This window comes from Pseudomyrmex gracilis, unplaced genomic scaffold (assembly GCF_002006095.1).
Source record: "Pseudomyrmex gracilis isolate BER0280 unplaced genomic scaffold, ASM200609v1 scaffold_79, whole genome shotgun sequence".
NCBI classification, from domain to species: domain Eukaryota; kingdom Metazoa; phylum Arthropoda; class Insecta; order Hymenoptera; family Formicidae; genus Pseudomyrmex; species Pseudomyrmex gracilis.
The window spans coordinates 517,502-536,381 of NW_018020663.1; the positions used below are offsets into that span (position 1 = coordinate 517,502).

An 18,880-nucleotide genomic window follows, 5' to 3' on the forward strand; every position below is an offset into this window, starting at 1 on the left:
TGACCTTCAAAATTAACTTTGAAGGGGGGGTAGCAGGTTATTATTAACTTTTTCAGCTAAAATGCGAGGTCAATTTTAAAGGAAAAATCCCCGGAGCGAAAAGGTTAACCTTATATATATAGAATAAATGTAATTTACTTATTACATACTTATAATATGCTTATTATACTCATATGTATATTATATTAAGTATAATGTATATCAAAATATATGCTTATTTGCTATAGATTTTCTTCAGATGTATTATTTAATTTCCTAACTTCTTTAATATCTTAAAATTATCTAGATAAAAATCTCAACTAAATCATCTTTTATCTAGATATATTCAAATCGGATTATCTTCATCTTATCTGAGATACATACGTATATGTTTTATCTAATCTGTATCTAGATTATTTCAAATTATTTAAGCGCAACACTGATTGTACGTACAGGTTTGATATAACGTGTTTTCGCTAATTGTATTTTCTTTGATAGATCAAAATTATTTAGATTCTTGCAGCGCGCGTACGGTGCATTTTTAATGCGTCGGAGTTCAGTGACACACGCAGATTGCATCTTTCAAGGAAAGCATGAACAAAATGTGTTGGTAGAAGCTATGAATTCATGATAAAGTACATTAACGGCCTTACTTCTGCTGCAGTTCCTTGTTTTAATTTATTAACATTTTTAGTGTTCAGAACACTGAAAAATTAAAATAGCGGAGACAAGATAAGATATAAAATCACAGCAACATTTCTCTTGATTTTCGGAAGATAATTATCGTTACTAATATTATTCATAGGAGGATAATATTGCAACAACCATATGTAGTCATACGTATTTACGAACATTTCAGTTTACCTTTTTCAAGATTATTCTGCGCTTAACAATACAAAAACACTTTACGTATTTTTCTAGAAAATTACTTAAAAAAATAAAAACATTTAGTGTGTTTATTACTTTAAAAAAATAAAAACATTGAGTGTGTTTATCATTTTTTACGACATCTGTCACAACGAAATATAACGATCAGATAAGAAAGATATATTGTAGCAGCTTTAAGTGTTTGAGATAAAGCTGGAAATTAAATATTTTTTAACATTTTCTTGAAAGAAATAATGTAGTATATTTATATAGGAAATCACTGTGTATTTTCCGGAAATATATCTCTTGTCAAAGAAATGTTATAATTAATTAGTAGTTATATCCATATTTTTTTATTTTTAAGATATATAAACTATGTATGAAATATACAAGTAACACACACACACATATGTACTTACTGTAATTTCACAAAAAAGAATTCAAGAATGTTAGAAAGATATTGCATATGATAAAATTTATTGTAGAATCATTTTACACATGTGGTAAAATGTTATCAAATCTTCTTTGACACAATTTCTGAAAAGTTTATTTTTTTATATTCAGCATAGAAATATAAATAGTATTAAATACGAAGTTTTTTGAAATATTTTTTTTCTTTTAACTCTTAACGAGACAAAAAATAATTGCATTGATTTCAAAGGGCATCTCGTGAAGTTCTCACAAACTCGAAGTAAAAAAACTCTTTTTACATTTTGTCAATCTCAACGATGCGTTATTGCCATCTTGCAATTATTTCTGTCTCTCTCTTTCTCTTTTTTTCTCTCTCTCTATATGTATATCACTTATAAAAATATCGCAATGTCTCTCTGTGTAAGCTTTCTTTATCCTCTTTATAAGCTTTATAAGCTCTGCAGCTTTGCAACTTGGAACAATCGCGTGTATTGACAAGATACGCGCGCGCGACAACGAACAACTATGTTCCTTAATCGTTGAAGGAAAAACTTAACGGGTATAATCTCCTCTCTATCTAGCATTTTCCCTCTTCATTCGTCTTGTTCATACCGCGTCGTTATCAGCCGGCTGTCAGCTCGCGACTTTGTCAGGTGCATTATCGCGTCTCTCGTGCCGCCGAAAAACTAAAAAGTCGCAGCGGGGATTCTCGCAATTTCCATCGGGTGAGATTAGAGTGCGCCACCTACGGAGAGAGAATTTTGCAGCAGCAAGAGAAAGAAAACTTGCGTGTTGTGCGTCCCGAGAAGAGCAAAGTTTGCGAACAAACAGTCGAGCGCTTCCGCGTTCTTCTTTCTCTCATCGACCGTTCTCGTGTCGTTCAAACTCGTGTTCTCAAGTGCATCTGGCGTCTTTCGTGTTTTTTCTCCCACTTCCACTTAAGCTCGCGGCATAACTTCCGTAATTTCTGAGATCCGCTCGGCATCTCCATCGTCGCCGACTCCTTGTCACAAATAGGGACTCGGACGGCTAACGTGGACGTTAGTTTAAAACGTCGCCTGCGATTCAAACTCGAGCAACTTTTTCTTTTCAATGAGAAAAGTTACGACTGTGTAATTTGCACAAATCTTGCGAGAGAATATTATGGGATTTAATAAACTGACACACACAGAAAAAAACAATTATTTTTTAAATGAAAAGTGTTTTATTTGGTGTCTCTTTTTAAAAACCGAGTTTTTGATTTTAGAAAAAAGTTACATATTTTATACATGTATACATATATATATATATATATATATATATATATATANATTGATTACATTTTTTTAATTAAAATCACGAAAATCTGTATGTATGTCCCTATACATGTATATATGTATATATATATATATATATATGTATAAAATATTTTATATTCTTGCTCTCGTTTAAAAATATTTCCGTAGTCGTAATATTTTTATATTTAGCTACTGCTGTGCTGGCGCTGCTACGTATAGCAGCTTTCATTTTATACGAGACGATTTTACGACATCCGATACTTTATACGGGATTCAAATATCATGATATTTTGTAGCATGTGCAAATTATACAGAATGTGACATCGATATTTTTATAATTGCGATCGTGAGGTAGAAAATACGGTCTTGTTGAAGACAACACGGTTAGAGATTTAATTGGAGAAATCATACATGCGCATTTCCGTCGTTTACATTCATATATTCGCGCTACTTAAATTTTTTTTTAATTCTGCAATGATCTTTTAATAACGCTGAAAGCGCCTTATCTCTGTGCTAGATTTCAGTTATTTACAATGGTGATCCCGCGCAAGAGTTGTTATCTTTTCTCATCATGTTTTTCTTGTGAATTTTTGAAAAAGTAAAATCTACTTGTATGTATATACAGTGGATCCAAAAAGTATTTGTACACCTAGTTTTTATATATCTTTATATAAACAAACAAAATACATTAACAAAAACAGTATTTATTAATAGTCAATTATGTGCTGAGATAATGTGCTGAATAACATTTTTTAATAATGCGTTACAAAAAATTAATAAAGAAAATATATAAATTTGAATGCAAAAAAGTATTTGTACATTTGCGTTTTAGATAGGAAATACACAATTTTCTTAAAGTTTTTAATACAAAACAAGTTTTTAATCTTGCACTCTGTATTTAATTATAATTATTATCTCGCGACACATCGATATATGCATTCGAGCATTCGTAATTTCTTCGATAAATGCTAAATTTCCAACTTCATTATAAGACATAGGGAAAGGTGGGGCAAAACGGAATAGTTAAGGTTTAATGATGGATAAAACACAAATTTTCATAATCAACGAAACTACTTCTTAATTATTCTTTGGTAATCAGTTTTTCGATTAAACTATAAATGAACCATTTCTCTATAGTTTTTTATACTAAAAAATTAAGAATTCAGAAAAGTTTCTTTCTCCCCATCTTGCCCCACCGGTGAGGTAAGACGGGGCATCCCCGTGGACAAGATGAGGTACCTATTATAACAAATAATATAAAAGCCATTATTTACTGGGTTCTATATTTCGTCTTCTATATTTGCGCACGAACAATGATTGATAATAACCCATCTTATTTTCTAAAACAGCAATAACCGCGTTTTGCATTGTTTCTTCGGACCAATTTCTTCGGTCCGTCTTTCATTTGTAGTTCTTACCATCCTGGAACAATGGTAAACTTAGATTTTTATTTATACGTCTATTGGAGCAAGATGGAGTAACGCGCATTTTTATTATCTCATTTTGCCCCTTCTTGTCTTGCTAAAATCATATCAACAAATTTCTTAAACACTGTTTACAAAAATATAAAATATTATTCTTATCTATTAGCCTGCTAACTTCTGTTTTAAAAGCACGCATATAGACAGAAGAACTTAAATATTTTTATACAAATGTCACAGGTGAAAGAATGTTCGAAAATAATAAGAAAATCGTCAAAAATGACAAATTGCGTGTAGCTTTATCACACAGCCACATATCGCGCTGACTTGCTTAACATTGTTAGCGACAGTAGCGACACATATAACGTATATGCTCAATTGTGATTGGTGCGTTACATTTATGTGATACAGAGGCTATCTCGTCTTGCCCCGCCCCCCGTCTTTCCCTACAACCGCAAACTATTGTGCATTATTATTAAATGTGGGTGTACAAATACTTTTTGGACCCACTGTATTACACATATGAGAGATGTCAGAAATAACGCTCGAAAATCAAAAAAAAGAGAGGGAAAAGTGGAAAAACAACGCATGACTAAAGTCACGTGATTTTACTTTTGTCACGTTTTTAAAGACACGTGACTAAAGTAAAGTCACGTGAGTTCAGTCACGTGTTGTTTTTCCACTTCTTCTTCTCACTATTTTTCGAGTTTGATTTTCATTCGTTATTCCTGACATTTCTCAAATGTATTATATGGTTTGTAAAAGATGTATATACTAGCTGTCATTGCGATGACAGATTGTGTTCACTGACACAACATGTTAAAATAAAAATAACAATAGCATGCGCGTAGCGCGCGCTTGTGTTGCGCTAGTATATGAAAAATATGTGTACAAAGAAGAATTAGCCAAATAGAGATGATAACACGCATGTTGCTTCAGAGTTATCTAAATATTTGCTTCCGCGATTTCTACGTCATGCACAAAAAAAAAAGAGAAAAAAAAAGAGAATATTTTAATACATCATACTAAATCTTGATTGCACACGTGTGCGCGCGCGCACGCGTATGTGAAGTATGCACTTAACATTGATTAAACTTTTTTATTTATGACTACAACTCAATGTTTTACAATATTTTAGTTATTTATTTAACGCTCGCTAAAGCACGAATCGTGTAATTTAGTTTGATCCGGGAATTGTTCAGAAAACTGAGAATTATAAATCGTGTATTAACTTGGCGTGCGCGCGCACACACACACACACACACATATCCGTTGTGAAAAACAGGATCAATTTTTCTTCCGTCGTCGCGTAATGCAGTTTACGCGGACGCTATTAAAAAAGTTACTCCCGCGACGACTGAATACGCGTCCTGATCCCTCGAACGTCCGGCGCGAAATCACATCAGCCGAATATAGTGAAATTCGCCTTCTGATTAGCGCTTCTGATTAGTGATTCGATTATTCGTTGATTATACATTCGTCGACGTCGCTGTCATGCGACAAATCGCGATTGAAAAGAGCCAAAATGCACATAGTAGATATATATATATATATGTACGCACCGTATCCGACTGTCTTTAACGTCTTTACTTTTTTTTTTTTTTTTTTGCGTCGGTATCTACGAGTGCTTTCGCGTTTGCCTGTTAGCCATAAGCGGCGTTATTTCGTTTTTTCTCGCTTTCCCCGTTTCTCGCTGTACGGAGAATCTTTCCTGCTGTTTTTTTTTTCTGCTCACCGGAATCAGATATCCAGTTAAATAAAAGAAAGAAATTTCCTGGCAATGTAAAAGTTTTCCCGGTAACTGGCGAGACAACGTTTACGAGCTAAAGCTAACGTCACGGTTCTTTCTCAAGTTCGAAGGTCGTCGTAACGATACAACCAGCACAAATCGCATTTTTCTTCCTGTTTCGCGTTTTTTTTTTTTTTTTTTTTTTTTATCCGATTATCGCGATTTCTCACATTGTCGGAAGGAATTATGAGAACGAAGAATGGAGAAACTTCGAAATTTCTCGCAGAGAAAAATATAATAAACAAGTTGATTTGCGGTTAAAATAGAGAAACATTGCTTAAAATTTTCTTCGCATTATTAAATGCAACACACGGAGAAGCGACGTTTCCAAGCGTTCGTTGAAACTGCAATAATGCAATGTCTTATTAAAATTGCGAATGCGATTACGTGTAACTCATATATTTACGTTTCCGCAATTGTGCCGCAACGAGAAGTACTGAAAGAGCGTAACGAGCTTTTCAGCTTGTAAATTAGTTATCAGCTACTAACGGTAAAGAGGATTTTCGAGTAATCTCCAGAATAAAGGAGAGCTTAACGAATTTAATGAAAGACGCATAGGCTTCGCGTGTGTTACGTTTGTAGCGTGTCACACGCAAGAGACTTCTATAATTTGGGTCTGAAGACCTACCGAATTTCTAATAAAGTCTCAAAGTCATTTTATTATACATCTCGCGATTATAATAACAATAGATTATTATTATTTCAGGATTATAACTGTGTATCTACGTGAGCCGTCATCCGACTTTGTCAAAGTTAATTTTTCACTTATTCCACGTTGCAACTTAATTTTTCAAGTGTATCTCGTAAAAAAAAAAAAAAAGAAAAAAAAAATAAAACTCTCGTTCTCATAAAACGTGAGTTAGCGGACGCGCGTCCGTTTTCTTCCGACGATTTTATTTGGTTCTCTCAAACTTTTTGCGCATAAAAAGCGCCAGAGCGAAGATAGAACGCCTCGGGAAAAGTTTGGGATGAGCGTAAACCGCGCGGGTAAAATTGCAAGGATCAGGACGACCTAAGATGCTGTCCGGATCATCACCTTTGAACGGAGCAACGGTAGCTCTTGTCAGTTGATCTTCTGTTTTATGATTATGGACAAACGCTGATAAAGCGCATCGATGAAACCGTCCCGCAAGACATCCTTGTGTGCTCGCTCGTTAACGTCGTCGGCAGCGACGGGGGGATAACGTTGATGTCGCTGCTGTCGGCGCCATCGTCGAGCTAACCCCTGTCAGCCCCCCAGATACAGTATTCGCGACTCGACAAATACGATTACCGCCCAGTCGGGTTGAAGCAAGTAGTGCTTGTGGATACACAAACTTGCCCCAGATATTGGAGCTCAAGCCCCTTAGCTTCGTCTCTTCTCATATCTCTCTCTCTCTCTCTCTCTCTCTCTCTCTCTCTCTCTTTCTTTCTCTCATCCCGTCTCTGTTTCTCTTTTACGCTGCTGGGCCTTATCTCTCTCCTTCGAGCTCTCCCTTGTCATCACAGCCCTTCCGCATCGAACCTTTCCAAGTCCCCTCGGCGATCCCTCGAGTACTCGGACAACGCGCAGTCTCGATTAATATTCTCCCTCCTCCCGCTTGAAATCTGGTTTGCACGATCGTCAATTATCTCGCGAAAAGGCAAATTTGCTTACGCCGCAACCCCGTCCGATCGTTGTTCGCTATTATACATCGAGTTAATTTGTCGGTGTAAATTCCACCAGCGTGATCCGGTGTTTGATGATCGACGTAGTATCGAAGAAGTGCGCGCGTTGCGAAATGCGAAGCCTCTCTGACAAGCGGGAAATTCGACACGCGCGTGTCCGGCCTGAATAATTGGAAACTTGAATGGAATTCTAATTGCGATCTGTGTCTTTCGCACAGTTTTGACGCTCTGTGTAATTTACCTTGCAGTTTATTAATTTAATTTTTTGCGCTTTACATTTGTATTTCACTTTTATATTCCGCATAGTGTGTCAAGATATTTATCTCGTATTCTTTATTCGCGCGTATATATTCTGCGCGGTGTTTGGATATTTTTACATATTTTTATTAACACAATTTTGAGATAATTTTTAATTATGTACTTTCGAAAATACGATTACAAGTCGATTCTAGGTTGAAACTCGCGCAGCGTGTCCCCTGACACATTTCGTAATTGCTCGGAGACTTCATCCAACATCGTCGACGGTATACATCGGCGACGTTGGCTTACCACACTCTTAGGTCCCTTGTAAGTGCATCGTGGAAATACGCACGACAACTTAATTTGCTCGAGTTAATATATATATCCGTCCACTACCACTCGATAGACCCGAACATTGTCACGTGTTCGAGTTTGATGAAATTGCATGTTATCTCTCGCGTAATTAATGCAGTTCGCTCTCTAATAATGCGGGCAGAGAGATAATTTCGCGCAAAGATACGAAAATGCGAATACCGGGTTCGCGTCTCAGTTTGAATCTTTTTTTTTTCTCAGTTCATCCATCATGCCCACTTATCGTCCCGTAATTATCCTGTCAAGTCGATCGTAACGCTCGTAGCTTGCCCCGTTACGTGGTTTCTCTTCGCGGCGAAAATGTCTATCACCGAGATTTTTTTCTGATAAACGCCTTGATTTGTTTCAGACGAAAGTAAATACTTAAACAAATCTCGACTATAATTGTATTTAAAACATTTGAAAATTTCGAGAACGGAAATTTGTGCAAAATTACGAAGAAACTTTTTTGTTTTTGATAAATTGTGTATTTCTGGTAATATAGTACGTTAATTATTACCGTGCATGATGTTAATTATAACGATAATTATTTCTTGAATTTAATGAACATGCTTTGGGCGCTCGTCTATCTCATTCAAATTGTACAACGCGTAAAAGTAATATGTGTGTGATATGTAATGTAATAACAATATAACCTACCGATAATTTTAATTTACATATATATATATATATATTTGCAACTTAATCGGCAAAAACTAGTGATTCACTTTATCTTTTTTTGCTCAAAGTAAAAAACAATATTAATTTTAAAGTTTATATTAAATTATCTGTGTGTGTGTGTGTTGTGTGTGTGTGTTATGTGTGTGTGTGTGTGTAATAATATTAATATATATTACATTATACTTGTTAATATTGCGAACAATTAATACTATTAATAGTATTAATTTTTTTAAATATTAACAAATAAATTGAATTAATGTATATTAATTTTTAAACCGCACGAAAAATTAATTTACTACGTAACTAATTTTCAATATTACACTTTCTTGCGCTTTTTTGCTTTATCTCGCCAATGTCAAAAAAAACCGTTGCGTCGATATGTTTTATCTCGATACGTTTTGAGACAATTACGGGAGAATGTGACAATTAAAGGAGAATCGCGAATGACAAACGAGGTCGAGCGCACGAGATCCCGCAAGTTGCATCGCACACACACACACAAGCTGATTAATGCAGCCGAAAATGAGGGCTCTCGTTAACCGCTCAGCGCATAATACGGCGCAGCGAAGCGAGGACGAACCCGTGTAATACGTACTGGATAGCATTCTCGACAAGCGGGCGTTTTAATTTGCTGTTTATTGGCAACGGCCACGAACTATGAGATCGGGGCGCGGAGCGAACCGCCAACAATTCCGCATATCGCGCAACAACAACCGCTTGACTTGCGCGCGCGTTGCACAATCCCGGCACACTTGCTTTGGGCAACTGCGCCGCTAAATTGCACTCGACTTCGCCGCGCACAACTCTGATGCCCTCGGCAACGAGGTTATTATCAGTCACGTTGGCACACTTTCCCTCGACTAAATCCGATCACTTTGAGACACTTCTTGAAAATCTTCGAAAAATATCGATCAATTACATTTGCAAGAAAGAGATAGAAAGACAAAGTTATAAATGTATTCTCGTGCGTAAAATATAAAATCAAATGAAATTAATTAAGTGGCAGTAGAACCTCGCGCGCAGTTATTGATGCAAACAATTCTCGGTTCAAGCAAATTCCTGCACGGAATTAAAAAATAAACTTACAAGAACAAAAAGTGTGTAAGATAGTAACACAACGTCTGATGTCGAGCGAATTGACAAAACTTGATATTCTTATCTTTTTATCGTGTGTATGTGTGTGTTGCGATCAGAAAATAACAGAATGAAAATAACAGAAACGATGTGCGCTGTCTATATATTATCTAGCGAATTGTTGCACGTGTAAGAAAATGTTTTACGCTCGCGTGAACAGCAATCGGAATATGGGAAAATATTTTGTCTCTCAATTGCACGACAATGATGGGGACTCTAGCGCGGTTATTTTTCTTAAAGCTTTTCGTTTCGCTGTTTTGGTCACCGGTCGGTTAATATATCTATACAAAGTGAATATCGGACGAAGCGAACCGTAGCGACACAAACGACGTTTTAATTTCATATCGATTAGAAAGCCCACGGCAGATTACAAGGCGGTATCACGTGGGCCAATAGTTTCATCGACACGACGGATATAGTAGGGCTTAGCTTTATACGAGGTAAACGGGTGACAAAGCATGTTTCTCGAACGATGAGTACCGTGTAACAGGGTAATTAAGGTCGCAGGTGCATTAAACGGAGAAACACGATGCAGCTTTTTCGAGCCTACGTTCAGCACGGCGCGTTTATTGACGTATTGTCAAGGTAAAAGATCGGGACACACAACTTTGAAGTCTCAATTCACGCTGGCTTGCGTTTAATATAACCGTTGTGCTAGAAAAAAAAAAAAAACCGCCATTATAAAAAGAAGTAACACAGCCCTGAGCGTGTGTGTTCGGGATTACCCCCCGTTATATTATGTGAAAAAAAAAAAAAACGCGTTGACTCTCTTACCGGATTGGAATTAAAACCGCGCGCGCTGTGTCTTGGAGAGAGAGAAAGAAAGAGGGAGAGAGAGAGAGAGAGAGAGACAGAGAAAGAGACAGAGAGAAAGAGAGAAAGAAAAGTGCGACGTTTTATCGATCTCACTTCTAAAATAGAAGCTCTCTCTTTAGACCGAGTGAATCACGAGCCGAGTCCTTTCTGAACACATCTGCGGACTGCTGCACGGTCGGGTAGTATTTTTAGCGAGTGATATATGAGATCATTCATTTCGCGACCGTAATTAAATTGCCGAGAAACTTTCGGATTTCATGTGCCGCCGGCGCAAAAATTGAGCCAATTTACGAGTCGCGTTACACCGCATCGCCGATATTTGATTTAACTGTGTTACAGCGAAAATGGACAATACGTAATGAACCTTTTCTCGCAATCAATTGTACTGGTTATCGCAAGAAAAATGAAGAAATTTAAGAAGCGCGTCGAAAAATCATGAAGAGCGAACGCTCTCTCTCTCTCTCTCTCTCTCTGTATCGAAAAATCAAACATTTTTGACTCGTAATTAGAATTCATTATTCGCATCGAGTTCGTGAGCACCGCGTTGGATAATTTAGTAACTCGATGTCACTATTCGGTATTATTAGCTCTCTAATACACAGAGCAAACACGATTTCTCTCTCTCTCTCTCTCTCTCTCTGTTTGTGCGACGATAGTTTGTCGATAATATCCGCAAACCGATATTCTCACATGCAAACTCTCTGTTATATTCGCGATTCGTTATTCCGCTTCAATTATTTGCGAAAGCGCGGATGTAAAATACACACGTGTATGTACATGTGTAGAACGTACGTACGAGAAAAATTACTGATGATTTTTGAGATAGAAATTCTTCTGAGAGATAGATTAGACATTTTTATGAGCGAATGTTATTTTCGGCGGAAAAGCATTTTCTCTCTCTCTCTCTCTCTCTTATGATCTCGAGCGAGATGATTCTGCTGTTCGACATCGAATGATGTTGTCGGATCGGCAACAATGGCGAACAATGCGAACGGATGCTGGTCGACGACTGGCAATCTATTAATCTTGCGTCAACAATTCGGAGATTCGGCCGAAGAGGACGCGGCGGCGGCAACGGCGGCGGCGGCGGCTTTTCGCTCAACGACAAAAGCGGAACATGGGAAATGACGCGATCATTTCATTATCCTGTCGCGTCGAGGCTCGCCGTTTCGTGGAATTTTGCGAATTTCCAACCTGTCGCGTGGCGTCGCCATTATTCACGTCGGATAATCCTCATCAATCTCTATTTCTTCTTCAGAAGCAGTCTCTTGAACGACTCGGCGATTTCTCGAACAATTTTGCAAAGTCACTTCGAAAGTATTTATCTTATTTCGACAAGATAATCCGATTGTATTTATTTAACGGTTTGTTTTATAATTTTGCATGATATACCTCAGACAATTTCGCGTTCAACGCAGCTAGGTTTTCTTCTTGTAAGCACGTCATTCGAATTATCGTTTTAACGATAGAAAGTGATAGATTTTGTCGAATATTGATATATTAAATTTCTATATGTTATACGTTGTTATAAGAACAGCAATTCAGGAATTGTCGGAATATTTGCGCAAACTTCTGTGTCTCGTTAAATTAGATGGACCGAAATGAATTTTCGATTTTGATGACGAATCCATCATCGTCGCGTTCGTGAAATTAACTTTGTCCAACCCTCGTCTTTAACTTCGGCTGGAAAGTGTCATTTTCTGGCTAGAGCAATCGAAGGGCACTTGCAAAGATGAGAACAGGAAGCGAGTTTCTCCGAGCATGTGTCATCAGATGTCCCTTCGAGATGATGAAATTTTCCTCTGGCTTTTACATTCAGTCACTACAAACCTCAGCGTGTGCCACATTTGCCTCGCGGCTTTTCAAAAGTTTTTCACAAGAAAGAGCGACTAACGTGCTTTTTTTTCTTGTTACCGTCTGCTGTGGTTTTCCTTGAAAGTATAAAGCGTGTTTGTTTGTAAACTGCAAAACTCGGGGCAAGAACATCGGCGAGTCCTCTTGTAAGAATCGGATATTCTTGTGTGCGCTCTCTCTCTCTCTCTCTCTCTCTCTCTCTCTCTCTCTCTCTCTCTGCATGCACTTTATTCAAAGACGACTCTCACGAAGTGTAATCAAATATTCCGCGCAGATGGGCGATGGACCGTGTAACGCGATCTTCACTCGACGGGATATTTGCGAGTTCCCTTTTCCTTTCAGCATTACAAATGCGGTATCCGTTACAAGGATAAAACATCTTTATTCCGCGACTCACGTTTGGAAAATCTCCTTGTGGAAAAGTTTTCCGCGTCGTTGCTATATTTCTTTGACATTTATATTTTAACGGCGCTTTGCCAGAGATGAAAAAGATTTCCACTAATGAGTCGCCTTTAAGTCAATACAAAACTTTACACTTAAAAAAGTAGCTATATATATATATATATATATATATATATTTTTTTAAGTAGTTGTATATATATTTTTTTTAAGTGTTAAATTACTTATTTTTTAATTCTAAAAATATTAATTATTGTATAAAAATGTTGCTTTATAAAAATATGTTTGAAACATACGTATTTAAATATGATGACGTTTCGCTCTGTTAAATTTTCTGAAGTTAAGAAATAAATGAGAATTAAGAACACGAACGCGCGTTAAACAGGTCGCTCGAGTAGTAAAGTCTCGCGTATGGTCAGCCGCGCGAAGAACGCGCGCGTTCGATTCCGTGCTCTCGAAAATAATTCTTTTACATGACAAAAATGCATACAGTATTTATAAATAATGCAACACTGGTTTATTTTTTGCATTGGTTTTGTTGCGCACACGTATGTCACGCCGCGCAATTTTATAGGATATTGGATTGAAGTTATCTTAAGCTTGTAAAGCATGCAGATTCAGATCTCTCTGTGCCATCTGGGCATAATGGCATTTTGTAAATAACGTTACTAACGCTCTAGCTATTTCAGTTTTCGGTTTGAAATGAAATTTCAAAATTTCTTGATGCGTACATCTCTTACTATTTTTTTTTTTTCAAAGAGAGTAATCTTACAATTTATTTAAAAGAGAGTAATGTTATAGATTATTAAAAATATACGTGCGATTTTGTATAATATTTTTTATATGTTTATCAAAATTTTTTTTCTTCTCGCTTAAAAATATTTTTATAAAATATTTTTATGAAAGCACTTGTAAATAAAATGCGTTTTTATAAGCAACATGCGCATACATTATCTAGCATTTGTAATTACGCTCTAAATAACAGAAAAAACTCTCTTGAAAAATAACCGCGCTCGTGTGCAATATTTTTAACATACCTCGTTCTTGTTGCAAATCAATGTGTTACAACGTAAGTCGGAAAATATGTCTCTCGGTAGTGGGTATTGTTATCCAAGTTGATGGGCTATATATAACGAACTACTCCGAATCGAGAGAGTAAAGCGGCTTCAGGCACTTTTCGCGCGATGATGCTATCTCCGCGTAAGTCGAAACGCGAGCCCAGGTGGCGTAAAATTAATCTCGTAATATGTGACGCCGAAGGGGGTTTACGAACTGTGGTTTTGGAGGTTAAAGGTCGTCGTAACTTCGTTAATAATATTTCCGTCGGCTCATTACACGGCGAGAACATTTCGCGCGAGAACAGATATATGGTGTATCGGCTTATTCAATTAAAAATGCTATCTGAAATTTTATTACAAAACTGTGTATTTTTTATAGCACGATTGTAAAAATACAATCGCAATAGTTTTCCAATAATCATATTTTAACATTTAACGTTTGTGATTGTATTCTTATATTTTTTATAACACAATTAGTCTTTAATCTAATGTTTTACTTTAATTTTACAACAATAATATACGCGTATAAAAGTTTTTACTTATAAAAACAAGAGAGCGAGAGCGAGAGCGAGAGCGAGAGCGAGAGAGAGAGAGAGAGAGAGAGAGAGAGAGAGAGAGACCGAAAAAGAAAAAGAGTGTTCTAGGCTAGTGAATTTATAGAAAGCAATTTGTCACGAAATGAGATGTAATTTATTGCACGAAAGTATCATGATCGCGTCGCGTATGTTTTCCAAGTTCGGTCGTTAGTCAATGTCTCTCCTTGTATGCGCGTTTTGTCAGAAATATAGGAAAATCAATCCAACGGAAATTCTTCTTCTTACAGTTAAGTGATCTTGACTAATTAACCTGCAATGTGCTTCTTAATTTGCCATCCACGCAATAAACTATCCGCTGATGCTTTATATATTACGTACGCGCAACAGGTTCGGCTGATGTTTTTCTCGTTTAACGAGATAAAACGCTCGAATGCTTTCGATTAATTATTGCGAAGTAAAATTAACGCACAACCAGATTTTGTTTCGAAGTAGATCGTTCATCGGAATAATGAAGATAGTATATTCTTTTTTTTTTTTCAATTACCGAATGAACAATAAAAATACGACATGCAATGTAAAGTCGGCGAAAAATCATTTGTTTTTAAGTGTAATGTAATTATTCATTTTTTATTGTTGTAAAATAATTAAAACAAAAAACAAAAATCGCTCGTAATATAAAAATAAAAGTAAGAGTGAAACAATAGGTCAATATTTCGCTTAATGTAAAATAATATTTTGTAAAAATACTTTAATTATATTACATCATAATTGTTGCTCGCTATTTGACCTATTGTTTCACTCTTACTTTTATTTGTAAAATAATTATTTTACAGAGAAAATTTGATTTATATATATATATATATATATATATATATATATATTGTGACGTTTTTTGTGGCTGGTATCCAATTCTCGCGTCGCTCCACCGCAAACGGATAGTCTATTACGGGACTCAGGCGGACGTCCGCGAGAATACAACGTCGGATTAATGGCAGGATAGAAAAAGATTTTATCAGAGCAAACCGCTGCGTTGATTTGACGGTTCCTGAATTAAAAGGTGGGCGCCAGACGCGTTCCCGCGTCAAATTCGGCGTCGCTCAACACAACGGGCCGGCCAGCTCGTCTTTAGGACGGAGAGGGGCTGGGTTTAAGAAATATTTTTAATTCAGGCTGTCTCTTACACGCACGATAACAAGGCTCACGCAATAAATAAAACCAAAGCTAAGCAAAGACTAGTTAACAGTTTATTCTATAGGCAGAAGTGAGAAACTAACACAGAAATAAAAGAAACTAAAATAAAATATAAAAATCAGGCTACGTTTTATACAATAAGTAACAGAATGAGGTGAGTAACGTTAATCAACGAGATAAACGATTGGAAACAAAACGACATCGCGAACAACCCTGGCTAGTCGCGTATCTTCGCAATGAGAGGCACGAGGCCCGAGAAAGGGAGACGCACGAAGTCCAAATATGGGCATAGATGGTCGAGCGTCATTATGCGCAGGCGCATCTACCAAGTGAGTGCGAGCGAGACAAAGCATTGGAAAGTGAGAGAAAGAACGCGAGAAAGAGAAATGCGCAAGCGTGCTTGAATGTTCACCGCATGCGCACAAAGCAGCTGGAGAAAGAGGCTACTATATTGTCTGCACCGTAACATTGAGCTTCAGGTCGGCACCGTACTAGCCAGGGTTGATCGCGAATACGCCGATCGAGAGATATTAACAATGTGATCCGGCTGATAGATTGCCGTTACCGAAACGTGAATGCGACGGTAGCAAGGCGTAAAGCGAGGCGCAGGCTAAAGAGCCGTCTACAATGGAGAGTTGTAGGCCGTAACAGTAAGAAATTGACCAATCACAGGCAAAGTACAGAAGAATAATCGATTGTGATTTGTCAGTTTCTTACTGTTACAGTCTAAAACTCTCCATTGTAGACGACCCTTAAGGCCTGTTCTACAATACAGTCGTAAGCTGTAAGTCGTAAGAAATTGACCAATCACAGACAAATCACAGAAGAATAATCGATTGTGATTGGTCAATTTTTTACGACTTACAGCTTACGACAGTATTGTAGAACAGGCCTAAGCAGGAGAGGGTGCAAGCAGTCACATGGTACAAGCAATACGCGGAAATAAATTAGCTTGCAGCAGGTTCTTTACAATCAACAAATCAGCGCGGACTTACTTGTGAACAGATGTTCGCAATTTGGTCAAACTCATCAACTCGCAACGAAGCTTTCGCCGGTTTGGGTGCTTCCGGTTTGCAGACGACCCGGAGTTGAGAGCGGTCAGTTCTTTTACCCGCACTCATTAACTACTTGCTCACTAACTGCGAACGCGACGTCGGAAGGTCTTCTTATTGCAACGATCACGAGAAAAAGCGCGACAAGGGTCGTTTAGGCGCGTTGAAAGATAAGACGGTACGATAGGTCAGCTCGAACGCGAATTCCACGGACCGGATATACGCCGACACGCGACCCGTATTCACAGTACGTTCGCGATTCGTCGGCGATATTTGCCCCGACAATTCACCACACACAAAATTGCAATTCACCCGCACTCTAGTCCGTTCTAATTTCTCCTTCCGATTTGCGATACTTCCGACTCGCGCGCACTTTTCTCTGGCCGATCGCGCGAGAAAATCCACGCACGGTTTCGGTTCGATATTCGATCACGCCATGACTCGACGGCCTCGACGGCAAGGAGTTCGGTATGATCAATTAAACAATCACGGCGAGGTGAAAAATAGCGCGATATGAGATGCGTTAATTACTCAAGTAATGCGCAAGACTCGTTATAACACTTTTCACCGCGTCAGCTGATCGCCGGAACGAGACGCTAGCTGCGCGCGGCACGTGAACGGCACGATAGGACTATCACGAGACACACAAAAATACTCACGACCGATTAACATACAGAAATAACAACGGAAACGCTACTTGGCGCGAGCCTGCTGCTCCAGGGCTTGAATATATTTAATAAAAGACGATTTTTTATATGCACTTAACCTAACCTAACCCTAACCTAATCTAACCCTACCTACGATACCGTGTCACGAAGCTCCATGAGGCCCGATTCTAGCCGCTTTCGAAAATTCTAAACACGGGCCAAGAACACGTCCTTGCCGTCGTAAATACAACGAGAGACACAGCGGCTAGCCTCGACACGAGACTGGAGCAATGCGGATTCGCGGCTAACAAAGTGGAAACGGACACTTCACCATTGTTCGTTCTCCTCCGCCATCCGCTCGTCTCTATCGTCCTTGGCTGCATCCCAGGGGCTCGACAGTTCGGACTTTGTCACCGTCTCGGCTAAAACACACCACCGGAGTACGAGAACCGCGGCACGACAATTAATCAAAACGCACGGGAGCCCGCAAACGCGTGTACGTTCGGCACAGCTGATCGCGACCAAGAGAGCGAGGATTTCGCTCGATAAGCGGTCGATACGCAAGATAGCGCTGAGATCGCATGGGATAGGTCGCGTCGACCAATCGGGTCACAGGATTACGCCGCGCGACTCGCCAGCTCGCTCTAGGCGGCAGGATCAACGGGCCGCGAAATTCGAACGCTCGCAGGATCTTGTGCGTTAACATGCAGCGGAATAGCATCTCATGGCAGCGAAACAAGCAGCTCAAAAGACAAAGCGATGCAGTCGCAGGATCGTATTAGCGTTGAAGTTGTCGGCGGAGAGCGATCCGTTGACGGTCCGTTCTGCCGTTCCTCTCATTCCGTTCGGTCGTCTCGTCGACTGGCGCTGTGTTGAAAGACCGCGTGGCTAGAGATGGTCGATTGTGAAAAAATAATTGATTTCAAAACAATTCGATTTTTCAAATAATCGATTGTGTTAGATCGATTATTTGGAAAATAATCGGAAAATAATCAATTATTCGTTTTCTTTTTAAATTAAATAAAGACAAAAAAGAAATTATTTTAAACATCTTATTTAGTAGAAAATACCGAAATATTTAAAAGAAAAGTCGCATTGCGTTACGTTCTTTCGTACCTAAAACGTAAATGAAAATAAATATTAAGTAATGCAAGTCACAAAGTGAATGAAAAAATATAATTATTATTAGATATAATTAAATATATACAGGGTGTCTCATAACGAACGAATCAGCCGAAGTGTGTAGGTAGATCGGGTCAATCCGAACAGAAAAGTTATTTACCATTTTGCAAAATGTGCAATAGTTATTAAGATATGAATTAATAAATGTGAGCCAATGAGCGCGCGGGGGGCAATGATCGGACTCTAGGGGTACCCCTCGCTTGCCGCTGTTCGCGGCGTACCGCCTAATATCGCCCGATCGCAAGAAGCTGAGTCGCGCCGCGCTTGTTTGTTTCTCCGCCTCTCATTGCTATGACATTGCATGAAAGAAGCCATTTTTCTTTACAGCTGATAATCGTGCACGCCTAT

At 38.2% G+C, this 18,880-nt stretch overlaps 1 protein-coding gene across 3 annotated transcripts in view; it reads right to left on the reverse strand.

Moving 5' to 3' along the window:
• Positions 1-17,851, reverse strand: part of LOC109855037 — an 86,432-nt gene extending 68,581 nt beyond the window's left edge. For 2 of the 3 annotated variants that reach the window (XM_020428820.1, XM_020428819.1), the window contains exon 1: positions 16,647-17,851. In XM_020428820.1, coding sequence (XP_020284409.1) covers positions 16,647-16,681 — 35 coding nt within the window. In that variant the 5' untranslated portion in view covers positions 16,682-17,851. The remainder of the gene's footprint in view (positions 1-16,646) is intronic. The other variant, XM_020428817.1, reaches the window with a different exon arrangement.
• Positions 17,852-18,880: the final 1,029 nt, after the last annotated feature.